The 18,568-nt window shown below is 42.4% G+C and overlaps 1 protein-coding gene across 1 annotated transcript in view; it reads left to right on the forward strand.

Moving 5' to 3' along the window:
- LOC117455880 (astrotactin-2-like) overlaps nt 1-18,568 on the forward strand; it is a 337,211-nt gene that overhangs the window by 125,988 nt on the left and 192,655 nt on the right. Inside the window, exons 5-6 of the mRNA XM_034095512.1 lie at nt 7,458-7,565; nt 10,258-10,404. Of these exons, the coding sequence (XP_033951403.1) occupies nt 7,458-7,565; nt 10,258-10,404 (255 nt within the window). The remainder of the gene's footprint in view (nt 1-7,457; nt 7,566-10,257; nt 10,405-18,568) is intronic.

Here is an 18,568-nt window from a genome sequence, read left to right on the forward strand (position 1 = left end):
ACATGATGTACGGTAGCTAACCTCTATATACAATTTATTGCACAATCCATACACTATTCATTTCAGCCGTCTTGGCACTGCCATACATTCTGGCACTCCTGTAGAGGTACCGAGACAGGCATCCAGTACATCATTCACCCACTGTGTATGTACTTACTGTTTGTTTGTTTGTTTGTTTGGCTTCTTGTTTGTCTGTATATACATTTAACCTGAATAAGATAACTGTTTGCTTTTTCTATGTACAGTTATTGGCAGTGTTAACGCCCTGGCAGCTGAAGCCACATTTCTCATTTCTGCGAGAATCAATCTTGACTGGTATATTTTTTGTTTGGTTTTATTCAAATGGTTCCTAGGCCTGCTTGTTATTAATCTTGTTGTTCTTTACCACAGCTAATTATAAGTTGTGCTCAGCCAGCCTAGAACTTGAAGGCAACAGCTCTCGTTCGACTAAAAACATCTAATTTAGCCAATCCAAAAGAAAATACACAGGTGTTTTGGAACCACTTATCTAGCAAATATATATGCCCATATTACTCAAATGTTTTGCGAATAATAATTGGCAGTGCACCTTCAGTCTTTCATTTTAATAAATATATTTGTATGATGCTCAATTTGAAACTCAGATTTATTTTCATTTTTAAGCCATGGTAAATGGGGAAAACAAAAAACGATAGCTGAGTACCCTGAGCAAAAGATTAAAAAGAGAGAAAAATAAATAAATAATTCTTACTATAATAGATGACTATGAAAAACCAGAAAATAGTTGTACCCGCCATAAAAAGGCAAATGTATCATTCCTAACCATTATTATTGGTTGTTGTGACATCATTTCACATGCAGGAGTGCAATTCCTTTAATACTGTTAAAGCACATGGCTCCATCTGAAAAATACATTAGAAATCAGTTTAATGTCTTCAAATGATTCATTTATTCAGAAACAATTATGTATACTCACAAATTGGTAAGAATTCCATGGTAGAGTTTCTTGCAGTCTTTGAATCTTATTCTATCATTTCAGTAGATATGGTGAATCATTACCTGCTCGTGCTGGTGTAAAATACAGTATGTCAAAGTACTATGATAAATGTCATGCGCCCTCCGAATATAACCTAACCTATTAGAAGATGATAAGCTTTTGCTATTCAGAAAGAACTCATCACCTCACCTCCCTTCTATACCTCAACTAATCCATGTCATTAGAGGAATGATTGTATAACCATTTCTTCTACTTTTGTCTCTCTCCTGTGTACTTTCTGACATCTCTAACTTATGTATGAGTGTTTTACTCCTCGTATAACAGTCACTTGTCACGCTGTTTTTCTTACCTTTCCCCTAAAACCCTTTTAACACCAAATCACTCTTGCTTCGGTTTATAAATGTGACATCTCATTCTCGCTTCCTCCAACACTTTTTTGAGCCCTTTATTTTTCCCTTTCTCTGTTTTGTCTCATTAGTTCTCGTGGGCCCATTTCTGCACAGCTGTACTAGTACAATAACACATTCATAATCATTGAGTTGGAATACAGGAAAATACACATTTTGAAACTATTACATAATTAATCAATGATTAAACGTCCATTTTAAAGCGTCTTTGGGTTCAAGAAAAGCGCTATAGAAATAAAATGTATTATTATTATTAGTATATCACAATTAATAATGTCCCCGATGCTAAATGAGCCAACAACTATTTGCTATGAACATGGATGGGTCCTGATCAGAGAATAACACTCCCTCTGTGTGTGTTGTAATCTCTTGATTCTCTATTTTGGTGCCGTGCGTGCATATTAGTGCATGTGAGTCCTTCTCCTTATATATGAAGGTTGGCCATCCCTACATTTATAAGAGTGACTTCCCAGATATAAAGAAGATACATGACGGAGTGTTCGGCTGAAGGATATCTTCCAGATGTGTCTCCACCGAATAATTATGTTCTTTGACTAAAGGGCTTCACAAAAAGAGAAAGAGAAGATCAGAGTCAACATTGGCCTGCATTTTCTGAAATGATGGGGGTTGGGAGAAGAGATGGCAAAAGTAAACGCATCTTTTACTCAAGTAGAAGTACAGATACTTGTGTTTAAAAATACTCTGGTAAAAGTAATGACTAAACTTCTTTACTCAAGTAAAAGTAAAGAAGTGTGGGCTCCGAAATGTACTTAAGTAAAAAGTACCCATAACTTTGTGTCCTTGGGCAAGACACTTCACCCCAATTTGATGTATTCACTTTTACAGTACATGTCTGGTATGTGTAATATGTAATGCAAAGCGCTTTGATGTAAATGTATTAATTACAGTAACCCAGTATTTGTACTCCACTACTTCCCACCTCTGGTTGGATGGGGGTTCGTGGATCGTGTGGCGAGATTAGGGGGGCGGGGGGGGGGGGGGGGGGATTTTATAATCAAAGAGTGTATGCGTTTAAACACAGGAAAACATGATTTTCTTCATGATGGATAATGTTATTGATGACAGCAGGCGCATTTGCCTTATCAAAAGAGAGTAGACAATAAAGGTGAGTGTAAGGAGAATGTAATGAATAAAGCATATTTCCCACAATGTATTGCACCTTTTCAAAGTGTTGATTGGAGGTAACCATGGTACTTATAACACTTTGGAAATAACCGCGTGTAAAGAAGATAGCTTTTTGGCATGGAAATGAGTGTTCTGTTTGTATTCAGTGTTGTAACAAAACAGATGGTTTCAAAGCAGATAGACAGATGTGAATATGGAAAAGACTGTGAAATGATCTATTGACATCGGAACTGTTCGAGGGACTGTGAAAGTGAAATTTGTACGGCCCAGTAATTACGTTTTGTAGTGGATGTTTTTTCATGGCACTCAGTTTGGAGAAAAGTAACATCAAGACAAAGGAAAATTGATTGCAAAGGGAAGAGAAGCAGTGAAATAGAAAATACCCAGGGCAATATTTCTGAAAAACTCTTGCACCTTGTTTCAGATGTATTCTTGTATGTGTTATTTTTCAAACCTGTGTGTCTGGAAGAACAATTCACCTGTCATATGGATCACACGCATGCAGTGCACGCACACACACACACACACACACACACACACACACACACACACACACACACACACACACACACACACACACACACACACACACACACACACACACACACACACACACACACACACACACACACACACACACACACACACACAGGCCCCTTTTGTGTCACGATACATTCTACTTTATCCATTTTGTACTTGCATAGTCATGCGTATAATACATATTTGTATTATTCAGCTTTCATTCTTAGTGTCTCTGAAATGTTGCTATTTAAAGAAGGTTTTGATTCTCTAACTGGCCCGCCTTTTGTTCAAATCTACATGACAGCAGAGAAAAGGTGAACACATCACAGAATATGTTCAAGGCAGCAGCACCAAATGTGTTCAAACACAAAAGAACAAAAGCTTCACAGACATAGACAGGCAGCAATATGTGATCATTTTATAACAAAGCGGGTACACAGTTGCGACTGTACTCTAGGTATTAAACCTCAAATTGATTTGGATGTTCACTGGGCTGCTAATACACTGTGGCAATAGCTCTCTCTGATACATATTTGACATTGTGTTGCTCAATCCTTTCCATCATTTAATCAGTTTTGTATTTACCTCAGAAATTAATGTATTTATTTATACTGCCCATACCTTTTTTGGATTGGGATTATTTTTTATGGTTTGAAATTGCAGCCTTACTAAATAGTATATTATATACAGTATATCTTACTTGCAACAATATGTAATTGTATGTCATCCTTTAGCCAAAAAAGATTCCAATATGTTACATGTTAAAAAGTGCAAACATAATGGAAGGCTAATTTGTGCTCTGATTGTCTGTGTGCCAATATGGGCGAGCAATGAATTGGTCCTTGACCTGCATGGTGGCAACCTTTTTGTGCTTAATATTTACAGAGTTTTATTGCAAAGTGAGGGCATATTTTCCATTTCTCTTTTCATATAGGGGCTCTTTAGGGTTATTAGTTTAAAAATAAATATCCAAAGTTAAGTTGTTTTGTGTTTTTTTGCCACACAGAAAATGTCCTCCCCACATTCACTTAATCAACGCCACAAAAAGTGATCCTACTTCAATATATCCTTTCCTTTATTCCTTGGCTACAGATTAAGGATATTTTGCATTGATAACTCCCACGGCCCTAAATGCTCCTGGTTATGTCGCTGATATGTCAGTCACACTTAAGTTCAGCCATGGATGATTAGGTGCGGCCCATTTTCAACTCTGGGTTATTATTTTCTACTGAGGGTGACCAAGACTTTACTAAAAAGACTGTAAACATGGTAACTCTCAAAATTGCAAAAAAACAGCTCTCGCTCTCTTCTCTATCCAGTATTTATAATATGGACCATTTTATTTTTTATAGCCCTGCTGTTTTTATTTTTGATTTGAAAGCACTCTGGTGCACAATTGTTTAAGCTTTTAATAATATGATGCCACACGTTCTGTATTCCCCACCTCTGTTCTCAGATTACATTTATCACAATTACTCACATCACCTCAGCATATATTATGACCAAGACTTTAAGCATACGTCAACATTTGATGCTATTTATTTGATTGGTCTTCTGCATGATCAGCCAGGTCTTGATTGGCAATATTATTACCTTTTCACTGTGAGGCATTTCCTTTTTTTTTCTCAAATCAAAAAGCAATTATTCTACCTCTCAAAGGTTCAAGTCAGAAGTGAAGACGGCATGAATCACATTGATGGTTCGTGCGAGTGATTATTTCAAAGGCAAGCAACATGGGATTTAAAGTTCAGGCAAGAAGCACCTCTGCAATTCCTATCTCAAGGACTGCAAACACAAACATCACGTTCTGATGTGTGAGCCTGTGAGGAGAAAACACCTTACATTTTCCAGAAAAAAACTTTTTTGAATGATGCCTTTATTGGTGAGATAGGAGATGATCTGCTGAAAATACCTTCATTGCGAACAAAGGTCAGCAAAGTTGCAATAAAACCAATTAAATGACAGAGTTAGAATATATCATGGACAAAATAAAGTGTTGCTTTGTTTGAATAAATTAAACCATTTGTCCATGAGATTAAAACAAATAAATGTTTTTGATTATGTTTGATGCTGATGCTTGAGTCCACAACTGTGCTCCTTTTGAAAAACATATTAGTTTGTCTTGTCTGTTTCTCTCTCAGTCTCATTTTACACCTCTCTGTGCATGTTTTATCACGATGCATAAATTCAGAACCAATTTTACACCACATTGCCTTGGCTCCGCTTTCCAAACACGGCCAGTCTCTTGCACTCAAACTCCAACTCGCCTCTCGACCTGCTTAAGTGCACCAGACCAAAAGAATGACTACAGATTTCCATACCCACATTTTACACCGGGTTAATAGAACTTTTAATCATGTCTCAAATCTTTATGGTGCAGGCACATTTTCACGAGCTAAGACTTAATGTTTATAAAGTGAGGAGAGAAGCATTGCGCTGCAGTTGCACAGGAATTATGACCATGCAAATTGCTCAGTGAACAATGAAGAGAGAATATGTTGCTCTTTTGTTGGCAATAAAGTGCATTTAATTTGGGAGGTTTGACTTTTTAAAAACTTAAATAAGAGAAAGCTGAATGTCCCTTATGTAAGCCTTGCCATTTTTAAGCTATAGGCTTAGATATAGCTCCACAAAATACGTTTCTTGTCTTTTTTTCTTCAGACACCTGGAATATGTAAGTAGGAGTATAGGTATAGCATTTGTACTAATATATTTTACTTGTTACACATTTAAACCTTTAGCAGATGATTGATAAGAACAGGCAATGGTCCGTCTTATTAAAATAAATTAATATGCAACTCTATGTAATATCCAACCTCTATACTGACTACATTTTTAAGATCACGTACCACGAAAGCCACCATTACCAACTGACAGCACTTAGAGGTCTGAGTATGACCTATACTAATCCCTGTGGGGATAGATTCTCTTCCTCTTACAGTAGTAAAGAGTACATATTTATTAGCCATTATCAACTAACTTAACATGATTTGGATAAGGGTTTGACACCACACCCATTCTATGTTTCCATGCTTGCTTTTAATTTGCTGTCAACAGAAGAAGCATTTCTCCTCCGAGGCTCCTTTATAGTCAAGAGAAAAAAAGATTGATTTTCTCTCTGCCCATTATCTCCTTTCCACTCTGCGAGATTAGGAAGTGTAATCACTGTGATCCTGGGGATTATACACCAAAACATATGTACAACCATGAGGAAATGAATGGATGTTATTAGCATAGTCATTTAGGGTGTGACCTTTGGCTAAATAAAACAAATACAATAACAAACATATTTAACAGAAACTCTCTGGTGCACCCCTAATATCAGGCTTAGAACGCCGTTCAAAGCCATCCACACACATTTACAGGTTATTTTAGATTACCTATTTATCCATCAGTGGCTTTACACCTTGCAAATTCCAAGCAATTGTCATTTTGAGGCAGACCCTTTGCATTTAGCATGGATGTGTGTTTTGATGTGGAAGTGGCAGCGCCGTACAAACAAAGCCTCTTAACTCTCATAGCCTCACTCTTACTCTCTGACTTAAAAGACAGACACGCACACACTCTGGGGATGTGACGCAACACATTGAGCTCCAAAGACTTGGTAACAATGGACACATTACCCACACTGGCCAACAGATCAGCCATGAGGGAACAGCATAGTGTGGAGAGCAGTGGTTTTCTCAACACGTCTAGATGTTGAAAAGCACAGGAGGAGGTAAATGGCTGCCACATTACGGAGGACACATACATTGTGTTGTTGTTGTGGTTCTGTTTCAGAACCACATGTGGACCTTACAAATGAGTCCCATATAATAACGACAATTACTCCTTTCCCATCCTCCAACTACCGCATTACAATAGCCCCAACTCTGGTTCCTAATCCTTATTTATTGTCAGTCATCTGTCAGTCAAGGAAAAAGGGCAAAGCTATTTGAAAGGAGAACATTTTTAAAAAGGATAATAACTCACACAGGAGAAATATTTTGAGTTCTGGAAAACTATACTTGCCCATACTGAATTAGACCAATGTGTCACTGTTATTGCCATCTGGAATGTATACTGCTGTTTAACTAATGCATGTTCATTTGAAAATGCAAAAATGAACTAATGACAACATGTTGCACTATTAACTGGATTAGGTGCTCTGAATGGTTAGCATTTTAAATACATTGACTTTTAATGTAATCTGAAGTCCATCACTCTCATGACTAACCTGTGTTGTTACTTGTATACAGTCTTGTTCTCACATACTAACTAACTTGTGTTTCTTTCTTATGCTGCTTGTATGTGTTATATTGTTTTCCATACTAGTTAACAATGTACCATTCACACCTGTAAAACATATTGTATTGATTGACTCTTTCTCCATTTCTCCCATTCTCCTCCTCATATCTCACTGCCAGCCCCTGGAGGTGTGTTTGGTCCTCAAGGGGAATCAGGCTCTGAGCCCGAAGACGACAGCCAGATGAAGTTTTACACAGAACAGCACAGAGGACGAAGGCGCAGCAAAGGTGAGCCGGAGTACAGATGTACCTCTTTCTGTATTGTAATACATCTGTTTTGAACACATTATCTTCCACGTTGGGGAACCATCTTACCCACAGCATACTGCTGAGAAGGCAACAAAGCCAAGAAGTAATACAATATGATAAAACATTTTGAAAACAAATATATTCCACCCATAATCTGGTTAAATATGAGGCTATAGTTGAGTGAAATGAGGCCAGACACTTCTGGTATCGTCAGCGTAGCTGGAAGTAGGAAGGAGTCATGCACGTCCCCTGTGGGGTTTGAAGTGCGGTTTCATGGCACAGCTCAATGGCACTCAAAGCAGATACTGCATATGAGCTGATGTTAATGAAGGCTCAGTAATTATTAAAGCTGAGTCACATTACTTTGATGAGATGCATGATTTTTTTTCTTCGCTACAAACAATTAGTCTCCAACTTGGGTTTCAAAATAGTGTTTATGTTAATCCTCTGCCTGCAGTTCATTAAATCACTGTATCAGAGGAGGAGGACAAGTCATGCCTCATATATTTATCTGATTGTTATTAATAAGGATTGCATCTGTCTGTTCCTTTTTGTTACTGTTGTAAAGGAGAGAGACAGTTTGTCGCCCTGTATTATTTGTGCGTCTTTGTTAGCACTTGACTTCTATTTGTTAAATGCAACTGCAGAGGAGGAATGTGAAAGCAAGATAATATTCTCGATTCCCGTGTTTTTAAATTACAGTTTGATGTCAAAATTAGTCATTAGTTATTAGTCACATTATTTTCAATGTGTGTTGTGGCAACCCCAAAGATAAAACAAGTGATAACTTCTTGGCAAAGTGAAATTAATTTGTCTTGTATAGGATATGCCGAGGTAGAAGAAATAAATAAATACAATAAAGGGTTTTTCTGTGTAATCGTGTTTGCTTAATTATAAAGCCTCAACAACACACACATGTTGCTGCTGTTCTTTAAAAGGCTGGTTATGTTTTGCCAAGGATTAACATTCATCACTGAAATCTACATTCGTAGTTCTCTCCTGGAAGAACATGCTTCAGGGCATCCAGTAACCACAATTATAACTAGATTTCCAAGGTTGAAATGTTCCTAATTTCAATTAATTAAGTTCAGAATGACTTGCAAACAGAGCACCAATGAATTATGTATCGGCTGTGGAGTTTTGGAAATGCAATTAATCACAGATAAAGCTTAATTGTTCTCAGAAAAATAAATAAAAGGTCTTTGTCCAAAGAACTAGCACTTTCTAAATAGACTCTATATTTATTTGTATTATAAAAAAGCTCATGAATGGGAAAGAGATTAAACCTATGACCGTGAACTGTGTTAAAGTTATCGCCTGTGTAAAAAGGCTGTGCTTTCTCTGGAAGATGGGAAGGGGGAAATAAATGGAAGGAATAAAGTGTACGTTAAACATAAGCATTTATCTTCAGAGTGGCCCTGTGTTGTATATGCATTTTACTTACATTCACTAGTGTATTGTTGTATGTGTGTTTCTGTGAGTGTAATGAGTGAATTGCTATAAAGTAAGTGTTTGCCATCGTGAGCGTACATCCTTTTGTCTACTCAGTAGGCTTTTATAGTAATTGAGGGATCCCTTCATAAGCCCAGTAACACCCCCACACCCCAAAGGGATTAGCAGCGCTGCCACTTTTGTTGGGGACAGCTGTTGTTCCTGTCCTTTCAAAACATCGTGATTGTACAAGACGTGATTCAGATCGGGAGGATACATTATCCTAGCATTCTCTTCCTGATTTTGACCTTGAGCTGCATTTTGTTTCTTCCAAACTTTGAATTTAACTTGCAAAACTCTTCTTTTGCAAGTCATAAACAAAAAGAAAATAATTAAATGTTTGCAATTCAATCAGTTTGATAATTTGTATATTTTGGTAAAATATATGTGGTTGGAAAACGTTAAACATCTGGATGTGTGTGTTCCTCCACTGATCAAAACTCTAATCTGCAAATAAGCAATATTTTGAATTACACTTACACTAATAATTTTCAAATAGCTGAGTTTTTGGCTTAGTAAAGAGAAACAAGTCTAGGCCTATAATGCTACTGACTTGTAAACCAAACCTGCGTAGTGCAAGATAAACACCAGGCCGAAGCTGTTCACACATTTTCTGAAGGCGGCAGCTTTGTGTGATATTTGTACCCAGTTTATATCTAGTAAGAACAGTGTTCCAAACCGGCGCTATCACATCCACAGCCTCCTTTCAACATGTTGAGTCCTCCCATGATAAATATCCATAGACAGAGGTTAAACGGCTAATTTAATTCCCTGTATCTAGCTTGGAAATGGGAGTCGTGACAGAGCCAAAGGGCAACCACAACAACCAATCTATAACTCTGTCAGTGGCAATAAGATCATATATCACGCCTGCAAATGATTCTGGGCTGTTATGCAGAAGCTCGGGTAAAGTTATCCTTTATTTACTCAGGGCAAACCTGAACCAGCATTAGATTAATGTATCATGTGTACAATTAACTGCATTTACAATGATTGAGGGTGATTCAGTGGCTGTTTTCAACAAAGAGCAGTGCTTTAGTAGGGGGTTTATCTTTAGTTTGTTTTATCTGCTGTATGCACAAGTATTTCCAATGTAGGATGTTCAGACACAGTAATCTGTTTGAAAACAAAAGGGCTTCTGTAAAAACTGTTTACCTTTTTTCTCTTTTTCTGCCTCCAGGCCTCCCACACAGTCCTCTAAATAAGGTCACCCTGACGTTGATAACCATCAGCACATGTGTCATTGCCATTGTCTACGCCACGCAGGAGCCCTGCCCCCTGACTGTCAAGGTTACCCTCCATGTGCCTGAGCATTTTGTTGCAGATGGTAAGTTCAAAACGTTAAACCGTGGCGGAATATTCAACTAATAGAAACTGAAGTTGAAGTCCATTAGCCTACTTGTTTTTCTACTGCACTATTATTGCTATGCTTTTTTGGGGCACACTTATTTTAAAAACATTAATAATAATAAACTACAGAAAAAGAAAGGAAGGGAACAAATCGTGGAATCTACAAACATGAATCAGAATGAAACTTGGTGAGGAAGACTGTGGAATTACTTTTGTACTTTTTGAGCCTAAGGCAATGTTGAATTGTGTGTTAAATGCTAGAAAAGGATACATATGTGTATGTAGTGCTGCGTACCTGGACTCACATTCAGGTTCAGGTCCGGACTCAAGTCCAGAGGTTCAGGTTCAGGTCCGGACTTATAAGTCCGGACCTGAACCCATGGCTTGTGTCAAGTTGTGTGAGTAACTAAAGTGAACTTATTGTGAGCTAATTATCAATTGAAAATTAACTCATAATCAATTCAAATTCAAACTCATCAGGTTTATTGTGCTCCCTTCCAACTCGTGTCTACATTTCTCTACAAAGTACAAATGTAAAAAAAAAACGTTTTGCCACTTAGTCTACAAATGACTTATGACAGCAACTACAGTGAACTACTACAAAGTTCAAACATTTATTTCATTTACCAAACTAAAGTAACCAAACAGTCCCTGAGCTGACTGAGCCTAAAACATTGCTGAAAGGTAGAGTGTAGAGTAGACTATACGCATTACACTGTTACACACCTACTATACAGTATAGGCTACACTGTAGTGACTGTACAGTCAGAGTGTACTGTACTGTCTATACACCATGTATTTTCTACAACTCTACATGTGTACATTATACAGTACATACTACATACATAGTGATATACATACATACTGTTAGAAATTAAAATCAATGTTGGTATGGCGTAATTTTGAATTAAATACACTATTTAATTTAAATCAGTTTTATTCTGAAAATACCGGAAGTTCACACTATTAACTTAATACTTTTATTCTGAAAATTATTCACTTCCGGTTAGCATTAGCATGTGGCGAAATGCTACGTTTTCAAACCGTGAATCGAAGATGAAATGACATGTGATGTTGTACACTGAGCACACTGGGATTAGCACTCATTTATTGACACTGAATAACGTTTATCAGGGAATGTTTAAATAACCACAGAAACCAGAATAGACGTAAGTGCTAGTTTTTTTGCGAGTCCAAGTACCGGTTCCCGACGTTCCGGTTTTAACCGGACTTGAACCAAAACTTTTTACAAGTCCAGTACCGGTTCGGCGTACCGGTACGCAGCACTATGTGTATGGCATGTTATCGTAATGTCATGATCCGTCAACAACTATTTTTGTATTTGTTTGCCATTTTCATTGAACCATAATCAGATACAGTCTTCCTTCAAGCAGCATAGCAGAGGTGGAAGAAGTACTTTCATCTTGTCCTTGAATATAATTATAAGTACCGGACTGTAGGAATACTCTCTTACAAGTACAAATCCTGCATTCAAAATGTGACTCAAGTAAAAGTACAAAAGTATTTTCATCAAAATATACTTACAGTACCAAACATTTCAGAATAATATACAATATTGTATGTTTGTATTATAATTGCTAATGCATTAAAGTGTTATCAAATCTGGTAAAGCTGCATCTAGTTTTAGTTACTGTGTATACTGCAGGGTAGATTGTGAATTGTGACTAAAGTCTGATTTAAGTGTTGATTATATTTTTTACATTATAATCCAGATCTGCAAAGTCACAAAAGCTACAAAATAAATGTAAAAGTACACCATTTACCTCTGCATTATAGTGGGGTAGAAATACAAAGTAGCATAAAATAGAAACATTCAATTAAAATAAGTAACTCAAGTAAATCTATCTAAATCTACTTAGTTACTTCCCACCTCTGCATACTGCAACAATCAGTTGTCTATTGCACACTGTTATTGAGTGGTGACTGATATGTTGTGTTGTTTTGTTGTTAGAAGTAACATGTAATGCACCAGGGAAAGCTTTGCATGCTTCCCCTGTTTCTAGTTACAAATGGCTTGCCGTAAAATCTCCACCCTCTCAGCCATGATTTGTGGTTTTCAATCTCGATTCTTTTCAATGTCACTGCCCCTTCTGCACGACTGATAAACTACAAAAGACATCCATCCAACAAAAAGTTAATCATGTGCTGGAACCAAAAGAATGATCAACAATCAGGACAATGACGCCCACACACTGAAAGCACCCAATGGAAAAACAATGATTTATTGTTACCACAAACAACTAGATGACTTTTTGAGCTATCAGACTGATGAAGAGCAGTGCGTGCAACACATGATTGCCTTTTTCTTTGTTTTTGCACAGAGAGCGTTCAGTGAAGAGATTTAAAAAAACATGTGACCACATACATTGGATGGAGACAGGAGATGATTTGTCAAATGCATATAAATTCAGGATAATCAATTATATAGGTGTCCAGGCAACTGCCTAGAGTGTGTCTTACTGAGTGTTTGACATTCTTCTTTGGCCTTGGGATGATTGTAAATTGGTTCCGTGTATTGGCAAGATACCACAGTATAAACCTTGCTGGGAGGTAAGAGAAGCCAATATGGAAAACCTGCGAGGAGTTAAGTGAAGTAAGAGGGGGTGAGGAGCTGAGGCAATTTGACTAATGAGTGCCATATCTCTGAGAGCATTCACGTATCAGTCGATTAGGTGCTCTTGCCGCCAGGGCCTCATTTTTAGTCCGCCCACACACCAGCAATTTGTATGACACACACACAAGAAAAGCACAACAGTACACACAACTTCAACTTCCGCAGTCCTTTTTATAACATGTATAATTAGCAGCTATAAATATAATACGTGCCAATATGCTGAAAAAGTCTTAACGTTTAGTAGTGTGGATTTATTTCCAGAGTTCTATTGTTAAGTGTGTGTTTTATGATTAACTCCCACATCTCTATTCCATGCAGAGCATTATTGGATTCTTTCAAATCATAATACAATGTTTGCAAGTCCCTCTCTTAGAAACAAAGTTATTAAAGAGAATTTCTGGAACTCACATTTTCTAATAAAATATGTTCTTAGGTTATAAATTCATGGGTTATCCGGGCCTGTTTCGTGACTCCGGTACAGACATTCTTTAAAAACAGTTATAATGTCTTAATCTGAAATTATTCTGAGCTGTAATAAAAACATTTGTGGCGTTTGGATTCTTGGACCCCAAAGCAGAGACATACACAAGTAACGTTCAAGGTGTTTGATTAATAATACTAGGCCAAGGCAGGTACTGTTGACAGGGAGCTGGCTGGTAGCAGAAAGGTCCAAAAACAAACAGAAGGAACACGTTCCTGGCCAAAGACTATAGGTTACTTACGTAACCCCAAGCCTCAGAGTAACATGAAGTGAGATTTCTCACTATGGGATGCGCCTCATCGCGGAGCAAACAGAAGCATCAATCTCATTACGCCAATCCTGATTGGCTGGTGATCTTGACGTCAGTGTCAAGGGAAATCACCCCCTATAAGTAGCTTGCGCCACAACGCATGCGTCATTCAAAATAAGCACCTCTTCTCGCTTCACCATAGCAAGGAGGGCCGTCTGGTGAGACATCTCACTTCATGTTACTCTGATGACTGGGGTTACGTAAGTAACCTATAGTTCTCATTCATAACACTCCGTTCGATGTCTCACTATGGGATATTGTAGCTCCCGTATTGCCAGACGAGCTTATCTCGAAAATCACCAAACCGACCAGAACTTTAACAGGTAGGACTCCGACTCAACCAGGTGCCCAGCACTGCTTGAGTCAAAACTGGGAGTAGAATGTCCAGACTGTTAAAAGGCGGACAAAAGTGAGCGGCGAGGACCAGCTCGCCGCTTGCACCAATGTCTTGGATGGGAGATATCCTGGACAGAGCCCAGGATGCAGCCAGACCCTGAGTCCAGAGAACTCGCGAACCCGAGGGTGCCTGCGAGCTCTGACTTGTACGGGCCCCAAAGCAATTGCCTCCACAATCCAGTGGGAGAGCCGTTGCTTAGTAACAGGCTTGCCCTTGTGAGGGTTAGCCCAGGACACGAAGAGTTGGTCATTAAGACGAAGCTCCTTTGATCTGTCCATATATGTGTGTAAAGCCCAGACTGGACACAACAGATCCTGCTGCTGCTCCCCGGAGGAAACCAGCGGCGGAGGAAAGGCCTCAATGTTAATTGGGGTACACGAACCAACCACCTTTGGTGTAAAGGCAGGGTTGGGCTTCAACAACACTCTCGTTTGCCCTGGGGCGAACTGAGTGCATGAAGGATGTACAGACAGTGCATGAATATCACTGACCCGCTTGGCGGATGCCAGGGCCAGTAACAGCACTGTCTTGAGTGACAGATGTTTCATGTCAGCTCCTTCCAGGGGTTCAAATGGGGTCATTCTGAGCCCATTTAAAACCACTGCCAAGTCCTGTAAGGGCACCAGTGACCTGGCCTGCGAGCTCCCTTCATAAAACGGCAAACCAAAGGATGTTGGCTAGCCGCCTGTCCCTCAAAGCCCACATGGCATGCAGCAATAGCAGCCAGGTACACCTTGATCGTGGAAAAAGCTCTGTGTTTATCGATCAAGTCCTGTAGAAATGATCAAATCACCCCGACAGGACATTGAAAAGAGATGTGTCCTTCTTGAAGTCACCACTCCTCAAACACCCTCCACTTACAGTCGTAAAGAGACCTGGTGGAGGAAGCTCTCGCACTCTGAATAGTGTTTATCACCTTCTGAGGGAGTCCCACTGTATTCATATTGTACCACTCACGGGTCAGGCCCATAGTGCCCCGCGCTCTGGGCGTGGGTGAAGGATCGCCCCCCCCCGCCTGAGACAATCTGTCCCTGCGTGGTGGGGGCTGCCATGGCTGCCCGCACAACAGCTGATATATCTCCGCCAGCCCGTACGTTGCGGGCTAGGGCGGAACCATCAGGATAAGTGTGTGGCGTTGCTCCTTCACTCTGGCCAGAGTTGGGGGTAACAGAGTCAGGGGTGGGAACGCGTACAGAGGACCCGGAGGTCAATCGTGTACGCGTGTGTCCCCGCCTAACAGTGCGTTTAAATCGTGCATTAAAGAGAACAGCTGTCATTGAGCATTTTGTCTTTATGCGGACATATTTAACGCGGCTCTGCCGTAACGCACCCACAGCGGACTCACGATCCTTAGATGTGGAGTCCAGTCTGCATAGAGTGGTGCACCTCTGGACAGTAGTTCTGTCCCGAGGTGCATAACTCCCGGTACCTGTGTCGTTCTCAGAGAGAGGAGACGTCTGCCGCTCCAAGGGATCAGTTTGTGTGCCAGTGTGTGTGACTAGAGACAACGCAACCTCCCTTGGCGGTTCATACACGATATTGTGTTGTCTGTCCTCACGAGGACATGGTGTCCTCTGAGAGAAGGCAGGAAGTGTTTTAGGGTGGGGAACACCGCTAAAAGCTCCGGGTGATTTACGTGCGCCCGCTGGAGGTCTCTGCTCTAGAGACCTCTCACCGGGCGACCTTCGTAGATACCCTATCAGCCTGTCTGACATGCGACCGTGGTGACCACCTTCCGTGAAAGGACAGCACCCGTAGGTGCGTCCCGTACTAGAAAGGTCGGGTGTAGTGCCACTACGCATTACATAATAACCAATACTCTCCGCACGCCGTGGCGCGTGGGGTTTAGTTTTATTAGGAGACCCATGTTGAGCGGGTGCTTTACGAGGACGTGTCTGCATAATCTGACTCTGCTCGGCGGGCATTATAGATAAAACCCTTCTTTCTAGGAGAGAGAGAACCTCTCTCTCCAGAATATGGGTTGACTCGCTCTGGGCTTGTGAAAACAGATAATGTGTAACTGTTTTGAGAAGCCCAGGCAGATGTCGTGAGTATCTCCTGCTCTATGCTCCTTCGAGCCAGCTGAGATGTCACGCTTACGGCTCCAGCCGGCACTGTGCATGCGCGTGACGGTGGTGCCCTTACAGCTCCAGCCGGCACTGCACATGCGTGTGACGGTGGTGCCTTCACAGCCCCAGCCGGCACTGCGCATGCACGTGACAGTGGTGCCTTTACAGCTCCAGCCGGCACTGCGCATGCGTGTGACGGTGGTGCCTTCACAGCCCCAGCCGGCACTGCGCGTGGCAGTGGTGCTTTTACAGCTCCAGCCGGCACAGCGCATGTGCGTGACGGTGGTGCCCCAGCCGGCACTGCGCGTGCGCGTGGCGGTGGTGCCTTCACGGCCCCAGCCGGCACTGCGCGTGCGCGTGGCGGTGGTGCCTTCACGGCCCCAGCCGGCACTGCGCGTGCGCGTAGCGGTGGTGCCTTCACGGCCCCAGCCGGCACTGCGCATGCGCGTGACGGTGGTGCCCTTAAAGCCCCAGCCGGCACTGCGCGTGCGCGTGGCGGTGGTGCCTTCACAGACCCGTCAGTAATCCGCCTTTTTGAGAGATGCCGTAGCTTCTCTCAGAAGGGGAATAATTGACGGGCTGTTTATTGGCTTCATTGATTTTCTTTTCATTTTTTTTTTTTTGAGCTGCGCCCTCGGCCTGAAGCATGGATGCGTCAGCGGCACATGTTTTATGACAGATGAATCAATCAATGTGTGACATGTGTTTGTGCGGACTTGAGGATGGTGTTTAGGCATCTCTCGAGGCGGCAGGAACACAATCACGGAGGGGAGAAGGAGGGGCTGTCACGCCGCTCGCTTCTTCCTCCTCGACTACTGGCCGAAATGCTGGGTTGGCTGAGCCTGAGCTGCAGCCGGAACCGGAGATTTTCTCGGCCAACTTGCCCTTGTCTCCAGCCTGGGCTGGGGACTCGGGGTGGGCTGCGACCTCTGCTTGTCCGGTGCTTTCAACCGAGCAGAGTTCGAGACAGCTTGGGTGAAGGACTGCTGCTGCGAAGGACTGCTGCGGCTGGACCCTTCCAAATATCCGTGACCACTGCCATCTCGTCCAGAGTGGCTGCTCCCGGGCTACCCGACAGGTCCTCGCAGAGCTCCGCTTGGTAGGCGGTTAGCAGCGAGGACACGTTCAGGGCCCTGGCGGACAGCGCTGCCGCTTTGTAGGACTTTTCAGTCATTGTAGACTGAAAGAGGTCCGACTTTGCTGGCAGTGTGGGGTTCCTGCTTGGTGACTACCAGCGGTTCCATGGGCGGTATGCGGAGCATGCCGAGCCTCTCCATCCCGTCACAGTCTAGGGAGGAGGCACCCTGGATTGGGACCTTGTTGCTGAAGGGCCGGTCTCTCCACGAGACCGACACTTCATCCAACATTCCCGGGAAGACCGGGAGGAGTTGTTTGCCCGCTGCTTGGGGAAGGTGTTTCCCCTCGTAGCGGGACCTGGAGGTCTCCTTGGCCATTTCAGGCCACGGAACGTTGAGTCTGACCGCAGCGCGTTTGCACATGGCCTGCAGGTCCATGCTCAGACCGGGCGAAGCTGGTGTGCTATCGCCCGGGAGAGCAGCCCTCGCTCCAGGCTTTGCAGCCTGGGCCGATGACATGAAGGTGTCCTCTTCTTGTTCATCCGACTCGGACAGGAGGAACGCCAGGGCGTCCTCCTCTTCGTCCTCCTCTTCGTCCTCCTCTTCGTCCAGCTCGAGGACATCCTCCGCGGGTGAGACCATGGCGAGGTCTAACCGGGAGCCCCAGCTTGGTAAAGCGCGGGAATCCGTTCCCGCGTGTCTTGTCGTCACCGGGTCCCGGCCTGCCAGGGCGCGGGATTCCGGTTCTGTGGCCATAGTGGATAATGAGCCCCAGACCGACACGGCGATGGGTTCACTCTCTGTGGCGGACGCCCCCGTGTCTTGACTGCCGGTCGGCGGGTCCATGGACATGGGGGGGTCCTGTTCCGACAGGCTAGCTTGTCTTGCTAACCGTCGGCGGAGGCTCTTAACGGTGTCCGCATGGGCCGGGGTTGTCGATCGCGCCTCGGGCGTGTTCCAGCCCGAGGCAGGACGAACAGACCTGGTGTGTGTCTGTGCCCGAGATCTTCAACCCGCAGCCGCAGAGTCGAGCCACTGAGTCCCTGACTCCTCTGGTGTGAGGGAGAGGGGCGTCCATCCTGGTCGCCTCGTGGCGTGGAGAGGGCCCGCTCTCGACATGTGGGACGGGAGAAAAAAGTATTACCACCTTGTCCTTAATCCGGAGAAAAAGGA

The sequence above is a fragment of the Pseudochaenichthys georgianus genome, chromosome 12 (genome assembly GCF_902827115.2).
Source record: "Pseudochaenichthys georgianus chromosome 12, fPseGeo1.2, whole genome shotgun sequence".
Lineage (NCBI taxonomy): Eukaryota > Metazoa > Chordata > Actinopteri > Perciformes > Channichthyidae > Pseudochaenichthys > Pseudochaenichthys georgianus.